This window comes from Martes martes (genome assembly GCF_963455335.1).
Source record: "Martes martes genome assembly, chromosome: 6".
Classification (NCBI taxonomy): Eukaryota; Metazoa; Chordata; class Mammalia; order Carnivora; family Mustelidae; genus Martes; species Martes martes.
In genome coordinates this window covers 127,989,705-127,999,380 of record NC_137893.1, presented here as the reverse complement: position 1 = coordinate 127,999,380, position 9,676 = coordinate 127,989,705, and the positions used below count along the sequence as shown (strand labels likewise).

Genomic DNA, 9,676 nt, shown 5'->3' with positions numbered 1-9,676 from the left:
GGATGTTGAGGCAAATTTGCTTTTGACGTCTAAAGTCACTCCTAGCTGTATCCTGAGCAAAAAACAGTGGCTCTTCCTAAAGTTGACTATAGACAGAGAAAGTCCCAAAATAAGACAGGTGCTTTGCAAACACAGTAAGTAGAACTAGCTCAGGCTTCTCTGCGCCCAGTCCTACGTTCAAGGATCACAACGACCGACTTCATTCACCACTGTAACAAGGTGATTCTGAAAAGCTGACGTGTTCAGAGAAAGACCAAAAGAGAAAACTTAGCCACGAAGATCTCCAAGAGAAAACTTGCTCGGCTTCTTGCTTTGGGTGTGAAGAGAGTCCTTAAATCCCTTAAGTTTTCCCAATTAATTACCCACGCCACGCCACCTTTTGTATACAATAGATGACAAAACTCTTCGGGACTGAAAAACTCAAAAGCAAAACCTCCAGAGCTCAAAGAATACCCTAAAAGGGGGTAACTCCCGTGGCCAAGTAACTTCCCACCACCAGCACTGACCGCCCGCGTCGCACCCCACGCTGCAGCGAGGCCGGCACTTACCCACCACTCGCCCAGGAGACCCAAACCTGGGTGTTTCAAACTCTGAAGCGTGGCACGCTGCCTACTCTCTCGGGGAAGGCTCTTACCCGACGCACCCCCTCCCTTAAAGATATCCTCACAGCACGCTGGGCGCTGCCATTTTGACAAGAAGGGGGTCCTTGCTCCTGAGGCCCTTAGCCGGTCGCCCTGAGCGTAGCCGGAGGACCAGGGAGTCCCTCACTCATCGCCTCTGCGACCCCCTCGGCGCGTCCCGTCCCTGCGCTCAGAAAGCGCCCGGCCCTGGGAGCCCACAAACAGGCTCAGTAACTAAATGCGCCCTGGAAACCCCGCTCTGCCTCTCAGGCAGCGCAGAGGGCGGCCCCAGCGCAAGGGGCGGGTCATCTGCGGCCGGGGGCGGAGCGTCGACCTGGGGCGCGCTCGGTAACCCTGGCAACGCGCCCTCGGGCCTCGCGGAGGTGCGACTAGGCGCTGCGCTGGGAGACTAAGTGTCCTCGCTACGACCCCAAGCCGTTCGCGAAGGCGCTCCTAGACGGGCTGCACGCACGCAGTGCTTGGGCCTCCGGCCTGCGCCCCTCCACAGGCTCAGCCCTTTCCCTGCGGCCGTCCCCCATCCCCGCCTCAGCCCTCCGGTAGGGCTGCTGCACGCCGGTGCCTCGGAGGCGCGGGCGGAGGACGGGAACGCCTCCGGGTCGGCGCCTCCCCCTTAAGCTGCCCGAAGCCCGCCTGCGCCCGCCTCCGAAGCGGCGCGCGACGCCCAGCGCCTCCAGGCGCGGGCCGGTGTTCACCCAGGCCCAGGCCCGGCCCGCTGGCGGGACCGAGCCTCACCGCATTTTCTTTTATTTCGTTCGTGGTTTTGCATAGACTGAAGTTTCGTGGGTCAGGTTAAACTCGGGACCTTCTCGAAGAGGACCCATTTATTTTTTTTTTCTTTCCAAAATGGCAGCCTCCAGCCGCGCACAAGTATTAGATCTGTACCGGGCGATGCTGAGAGAGAGCAAGCATTTCAGCGCCTACAATTACAGGTGACCCGGGGGGCGGCGGGGGCCGGGAGGTCCGGGGTGCGGGGAGCTCCTGTCTCGCGCCGGCGACTTCGGGACGGGGATGCAAAGGCTCCGCCGCCGGAAAGCGTGCGCCTGTCGACCAGTGTGGCTCCCTGAAACCTCGGAGAGGGAAAGGGAGGGTGGGCTTGCCCTTCCTTGTATCAGAGAGACGTTCAAATCTTGTGATGTTTTCCCCCCGCGTCGAACACCCTGGTTCTCCGGGAGCGTGGTTACTGGTGTGTTTCTGCCATGAGAAGAGTAGACGTGGAAGCTGCAGGTGCTCAAGCTAGGACCCGTGTGTCGCATGCATAGAACTTCCCCTAGGATTCAAAGAGACGATAGTGGAAGCGAGCAGCCAGTAGCGCATGTCCGAAAGCTGAAGCTTCGCTCTAGCTGCTATCCTGGGTGCTTAATTAGCTTTTTTAGTTGCAAGAATCAAATTCTTCCCACTTAGGGCACTGGCTTTGAGGAGCGCGTGGGGCGAAAACAGGGTTTATAAGAAGGAGATTCAAAGAGCTGTAAAGGAAAGAAACTAAAAAACTTCTGGGATGGGGAACGTTTATCTTGGCCTCCTCAGATGGGGTACCGCTTAAAGGATCTTTGCGGCAAGAGAATGAGAGTCTAAACTTCCATCCCTCAGTGTAGCACACAACTTTCTCCATGCCTGCCCCTTTCTCATATTTGCTCCTGAGTCCCTTATTGATTTCATATATCTTTTGTCTTCCTCACAGCCTCTCCTTTCTTTTTTGCTTCCTTATAACTTCTGACCCATCGTTACTGTAGATATCTTAATGATTTTCTCTCTGCATCCTTTCAAATTTGGTGTTTCCTACTAACTACCTGATCTTCTCAGAGTTTGAGCCATATTTATGTCAGGTCTCACTTTGGATGACTGTCCAGCCTAGGGATTGAGTGACCTAGGAGAGAGTCTGATCAAATAGGCACGACCCTCCCAGTGGATATATGAGTTGGCAGGCCCTGTGATAAGAAGACCCATTACACCATTGGTTATGGGACAGAATACTAAACCTCTCAAGCAGTGACTAATTTTTAGATACCTGCATACCTGAAAAGGTATTCATCTTGTAAATTTGAAAACAGTATCTACCAGTGAGACCAGTCAAATGGTTGAAAGAAACATTTCATGGGAGAACGTGATTTTACTTAATGACTTTGTCTTTGGAAGGTAAAATTTGTAAATATTAGTAATACTGGTGAAATTTTTGACCAAAAATTAACCAAGTTCTTAGCACCAAGAACTTCATCAAGTCTGTTGAAGACACCAACAAAATATGCAAGTGAGTAAGTGGTAACCAGTTATTTGCAGTCTGGAAGAAGATATTTTGTCATTTAAATTTACTAAGAATAAACAAGAACTGGGAATCAGCACACAGGTCACACACTGGAGGGTACCCTAGATATCCCACACGTATCTAGGGTGGATATGAAAGTACATCATCAAGAAGGAGTCTTCAGAGAATATGTATTATGTAATCTTCAACAAGTCACTCAACCATAGTAGTTCAGTATTCTTGTTTACAAAATTTACTTGTGGGACTAGGTAATCTCTGAGGACTCTTACATTACTAAAAATCCATTTGGAAATGATTTATGAGCCAGGTGGTGAAATCCACATTCGAGGAAAAATTTTTATGAAGTGAATAAATGCCAAGTCAACAGGAGTAGACTGCAGGAAAACCATTCAGAGCTGTAGCTGGTGGGCAGAAAATTGGAAACAAGTTTTTGTATGAGACACTGTAAGGTAATTTACATTTAGAAAATAATTGTTCAAATTATACATTGAGTAGTGTTTTTGAACTAAATTTATTATACACATGTAACTGTATTAACTATAGGAATCTGGTCATCATTTTATACTTTTTTGAAATCATGGACCTAAAACCTGAGATTCCCACACGAATGATCTCTAATTAACTTACATGTTAAAAAATAATGTCCTTCTTATTAAAGCTGTATCTTGTGAATTTCAAAAAGAGCCCCTTTTCCCTTGTGAAGTTCTCTCTATTGGGCAATGCCCTTTAAACGCTCTTGAGTTTAAACACTTTTTGAGATTCAGCTCAATCATAACCTTCTCAGGACAAAGGTTTTCCTAATTCTCCTCATCCACAACCCCAGCCTCCATCCAAACGGGTCCATTTTACTTCAGTGCTTCCAAAAATTTGTCTGAAGGCTCATTTGCCCTGTGTCATAGCAAAACCTGGAGACAGAAAGATAAGAGCTTTGGGTTCAGCAAAGCACCTACCATCAATTGCTTTTTTAACAAACCTCTGTGGGGACACAGTTATAGAAACCATTTTCACAAACTGTGTTAAGTGCTGTGATGGGCATGCACGGGGGTAGAACCAAGAACACGTCCCAGAAGATGACATTGGGTCAAAGGTGTGAATCAGCATAGTATGCTCAGATAACAACAAACAGTAGAAGATTATTTAATTGCTAGAGAGTTAAGTGTGATTCAGGGGGTGACAGGATGAGACTGAGGGTGGACTGAGGGGCTAGGCACCATGAGAAGGAACTTGGGTTTTATTCTTATCTAAGGGGCAGCTAATAAAACATTTTAAAACAGAAAGTGACATGGCCAGATTTGCATTTTAGATAGATCATTGGCAGCAGTGTAGAAGATAATTTGGAGGACTAGATATAAAGACACCAAATGGGAGTTGATTATACCAATGCTAAGGTGAGATTAGGGTCCTTTTTCTTTAAGATTTTACTTATTTATTTGTCAGAGAGAGAGAGGGCACAAGCAGGCAACAAAGGCAGAGGGAGAAGCAGGCTCTCCTTTGAGCAAGGACTCAATCCCAGGACGCTGGGATCATGACTTGAGCCAAAAGCAGACGCTTAACTAGCTGAGCCACCCAGGCATCTCAGAGATTAGGGTCTAATGAAGGCAAGAATAGTGGTAGATAGAGAAAAAAGACATATTTGATTAATAATTATAGGGTAAACTTGTTAGAACCTTATGAATGATTGGATTCAGGAATAAGGAAGAAAGAATCCAAACAGAGTCTAGAATCCCTTCCAGGTTACTGGTTAAGCTGAGGCACAGAAAGAGTAAGTGTAAAGTTGTGCCATTAACTGGCTTAAGAAGTACAGAAATAGCTGGTCTTATGACAAGAAGACTTATGAATACATCTTCAGACATCTTGAGTGAATGTCATCTGATGCCCAGCAAAGGCAGTTACTCACAAGAGTGTAAAGCTCAGGGAAGCAGGGCTAGAGTTACCAACATAACTTACTTGCTGTATGACCCTGGAAGAGTCATTTCACTTCTCAGTTTGGCAGTTTCTTAATCTATAAAACAGAAATTCTGTGAAACAGAGATAATTTATCTCTCAGAGGTTGAAGTTTAAATGAGTTAATACATGTCAGGTGCTTACAGTTGTACTTGAGGCACCTTGTGGCTCAGTTGGTTAAGCATCCAACTCTTGATTTCAGCTCAGGTCATGATCTCAAGGTTGTGAGACAGAGCCCCATGTCATGGGGCTCTGAGGTGGGCATGGAGCATGCTCAAGGTTCTCTCTCCCCCTCCTTTGGTCCCCCACCCTGACATGTGCACACTCTCTCTCTCAAAAAAAAAAAAGGCTTGATATTAGGTGAAATTTCTAGGAAGATCACTTAGGGTGGTTGTTCTAAACCGGGGACAATTTTATCTGACAATATCTGGAGACATTTTTGTTGTCACAGTTTGGGTGGGAGGACACTAGTGGCCAGGGATGCTGCTAAACACAGAGTCCCCCATAATAAACAATTACCTGACCCAAAATGTCAAACATACCAAGACTGAGAAATCTTAGTATATGGTGACAAAATTAGTGGGCTAAGGATGCTGTTCTAGAGAACATCAAAATTTAAGGGGTTCGTCAAAGAAGAGCCACTAAAGGAGGCCAAGAGGTATAGTCTAAGAATGTGGTCCTCCAACTTAAGGGTCTCAGGATCCTTTTACATTCTTAAATGTAACTGAGGGCCCAAAAGTTTTGTGCATGTGTGGCATAGTTATCAATATCATATTAAATCAAAACTAAAACATTTTAAAATACCTATTTTTAAATGAATTGATAAACCTATTACATACAAACAAAAATAACATTTTAATGAAAAGTGACCATTAAATTAGTGACAAGAGTGATGTTTGACATTTTCGCAAGTCTTCTTAATGTTTGTCTTAATAAAAGGGTAGATTCTTATATTTGTGTCTGCCTACAGCCGGTTGCTATATCACATGTCATTTAGCCTCTGAGAGATTCCACTATACACTCATAAGAAAATGAGAGTGGAACTAGCAAATGTCTTCTTGGTATTATAAAACAGTTTTCCCGGTGGATCCCCCAAAAGGTCTCAGAGACCCCCCACTGACTCCTGGCCCACACTTGGATAACACTGTAGTGTCTAAAAATGAGAAGAGAACAAGCAAGGAGAGTAGTGTCACAGAAGTCAACATAGTCATGTGTTTCGGGAAAGTGGTCAGGGGCACTTGTTTTAGCAAGGTCCAATAAAGAAAGATGGAAATGTGGTCCCTGGTGTTGGCAGTATGGAAATCTCTAAGGACCTTTACCTGAGCAGTGTTAGTGAGGTGGTTAAGGCAGAACCTGGATTGTGGGGGTTGAGAAGTGAGTCAGAAGGAAGTAAACAGCCACAGTGAGTGTAAACCAACCCACCACCCCAGGAAGTCTGGTTAATGTGATCTGGGAGTTTGGATAACTGCTAGAGGAAGACCCCACAAGGGGTGAAAAGTGGTGTGTCTGAGAGCACAGTAGGTTTTAGGACAGGAGGAGGGACACTTTTTCATCAGTGGGGTGAAGGAGGTGAAGGTAAGAAAAGATGGGAAATTGAGGTGATTCATGCCATACCTGACAGCCAGTTTCTGGATAAAATGGAAAGTAAGTGGACATGAAGGCAACACTGTGCTCCCAGATTTATTATTACACATGTCAAACACTGTTGTTGTAGGTTTACTTGTGTCTGCCATTCATTCCTTGAAAGCAGAAATTCTGTTTTAGGTCTTTATCCCTAATGCTTAGCACAGTAACTATGCAGTATGTATTTATAATTATTTATTAAAAAGTAAGATGAAATTGTATTCAGAGGTAATTTTTATCAGCGATTTCTCCTCTCACAGGTTAAAAATAATGTAAAATGTGAGGAAAAGCAAAAATAATGCCCAAACGCTTACCAAATTGAGTATCAGAACTCCTCCTTTCTTCATTAAATATTTGAATGTTACACTTCTTGTAGTGAAAGCTGCAAATCAAAATGAATCTCCCATTAACGGTAGAGAGTGGTAACTGATTGTTGACCTTAAAAAAACAAAAGAGCCCATTATTTTACCAGCCAAATGAGGCTATTTAGGAACAGAGGAATTGCAATTCAGGACATGAAGGCCATGTCAAACTGTAGGCCAGTCTGAAGAACAAAGGAGAAGAATATTATAGAGAAAAAGGAGGAGGTTGGGAGGGGCTGCTTGGAACAAAAGAATGTTGGATGAAAGTGGAGAGTTCAGGGGGTGATGGTTTCTCATTGGTTGGGGTCCTGGCAGTTTCTCCTTGGCTGGGTTGTTGGGCAAGGAGAAAACCTTTCTACTGGGGTAGTGAAGTGAACTTCTTCCCATCCACTAGGGTGAGGTAAGCTGGATGGAAAGTTTGTGAGTGAGAGGTCTCCTTACAGGGCTTCCTCACTACATTTCAAATGAGACTTCCCTTTATTAATTTTCATAGTACCATTAGAAGTTTATCAGTAAAGTTCATGGGGCACCTGGGTGGCTCAGTTGGTTAAGCGTATGCTTTCAGCTCAGATCATGATTCTGGAGTCCTGGGATCAATCCCAGGGCTGGGCTCTCTTCCATCTCCCCCCACCCCGCCCCCACCCCACACTCGTGCTCTCTCTTACTATCTCTCTCTCAAATAAATAAATAAAATCTTTTTAAAAAGTTTATCAGTAGAGTTCAAAGGAGGAAAAGGTGTGTAGAGGAGCTGACCTCATAAGCATCACCTTAAAAATAGATAGCAATAGGAATGCTTTTGACTACAAGTAATAGAAAACCTTTACACAGTATATGAGGGGTTTATTTTCACGTAGAGAAGTCTAGAGGTAGGTAGCTGCTCAAACTGATTAGTCACTAGATGATGTCAAGGTGTCTGAATGTTCGTTTTCTTCTCATTTGTATGCCTGATGGTTGCAAAGGGCTATTGAAGTTCCAAATATATCCTTATTCAAGGCAAGAAGCAGAAAGAAGGGCTCCCCAACCAGGAAAGAGTAAGCTTTTGTTTCATAAGGAAAGTAAACTTGGAACTGTTGTAGTAGATTTCTGGTTATAGCGTTGACCAGGACTCTGTTACATTTTCCCGCTAGCTGGGCATGAGGCTGGAAAATGAGAGTGTAGCTAATTCTAGCCTCTGTGGTTGGAAGGCAGCAGAGAGAAAAGAGTTGGGAATGACTAGTGAGCCAGCCACCAGTTAGTGTCTGCCGCAGCTAGGGACATGAAGGCATGAGTGGAGGAGCCATTCCAGGCATAGACAATGAGGGGTCAGGGAAGTAAAACACAAGGGGCACCTTGGAATCAGAAGCACTGGTTTGGAGTTCCAGTACAGATGATTTTGAGTGCCAGTCGAAATAGTCAGCAAGTAATCAAATGGGTCTCAAAACAAAGGTGGGGATAGAAAGGATAAACAGCTTGACTAAAGTCTTATAACTGGTAGATGACAGAATGGGAACTAGAATGCCTCCCAGCCCGCAGGGCAGTCTCCCCCACCCACCCCCCGCCCCCACTCCCCAACACCGTGTGCATCTTCTGACTTGGCCTTCAAAAGTTTTAGAAACATCAATCCAAAGATATTTATTTTCACAATTTCTCTTTACAGCTGAAGTAGCTAAACAGGCTGTCCCTTGTTTTGTGACTGGTAAATTACTAACTGTTGGTAATGTCAGAACTCAATTACTACCTGCTACACCACTGAAAGCAGCATGATTGAAGCCTCTAATTGAAGTCTTAATGCATGGATTACATAATGGTTCCTATTTAGTCATCTGTTCTCTAGGAATAGAGAAGAGTCTGTTCTCTTTTAGAAAAGAGAGAGAGGTCTATTCTCTCTCATAGAAGCTTAGGACGTGGAACCTTGAGCTCCCACACACAGCAGGAACTAGACAGAGGGTTTCCTCCACAAGTTCTGAACTCACTGTTGCAGATCTTTGGACACTGACTACCTCTTTTGCCCCAGGTGCTTGTAACTGATCAAGAATGCCAAGCTGAATAGTGCTAATTCTAATGTGAATAGCATCAACACCAAGCACCTTTCCCTTTCTAAAACAGGACAGCTACACTGAAGACCTTAACTGCCAAATATTCTTTGGCTGTGGAACAAATGGCCAAATCCAGTTTGTTCCTAACAGTTCTTGAAAACTCATGTATATGATTGCACTAGAGCCTCGGAATAGATAGAATACAAACACCGGATGGTCCAGCGGCTTTTTGGCATTCTTAACAAGATTGTTAGGAATTTCCCCCCAGTAAAAAGTTTTCTCTTTTTTTAAGTCTTGAAATGGATGTGTATATTATGAGCAATCAAAGAAATCACAGACTTCTGTAATAGCAGCCAAAGTAGAGTTTTGCTCACTATAAAATGTTGAACAAATCATACCTCTCTGTGAAAATTTCTTTAACTTTTCTATTACAGGCTAGGCAAAAACAGAGAAGGAGGACAGGAATAAAAGAGAAAAAGATAACTCTCGAATTTTCTAAGTTCTTCCCAAATTTACTCTTAAGTTTATTCTGAGTATCTCCTTTTGAACTCATGGGACAGCCTGTGGCACTGTATTAGAACTATTGTTCTTGATCCCTTCTTTCTACGGGTCCCCACAACAACTAGAGATAGTTCATTTGTACTGAAGAAAAACAGCTTCTTAGACTCTTCAAAGAAGGATTATTTATTACAATTAAATGTTCTTGAAATTGCAAAAAAAAGGGACACCTGGATGGCTCAGTGGGTTAAAACTTCTGCCTTCGGCTCAGGTCATGATCCCGGGGTCCCGGGATCGAGCCCCGCATCGGGCTCTCTGCTCCGTGGAGAGCCT

General features: G+C 44.5%; 1 protein-coding gene across 3 annotated transcripts in view; it reads left to right on the top strand.

Annotated features, from left to right (window-relative positions):
• The first annotated feature begins 990 nt into the window (after positions 1-990).
• LYRM4 (LYR motif containing 4) overlaps positions 991-9,676 on the top strand; it is a 159,785-nt gene continuing 151,099 nt past the window's right edge. For 2 of the 3 annotated variants that reach the window (XM_080807001.1, XM_080807003.1), the window contains exon 1: positions 1,280-1,570. In XM_080807001.1, coding sequence (XP_080663127.1) covers positions 1,485-1,570 — 86 coding nt within the window. In that variant the 5' untranslated portion in view covers positions 1,280-1,484. Of the gene's footprint in view, positions 1,571-9,676 lie in introns of all 3 variants that reach the window. The other variant, XM_080807002.1, reaches the window with a different exon arrangement.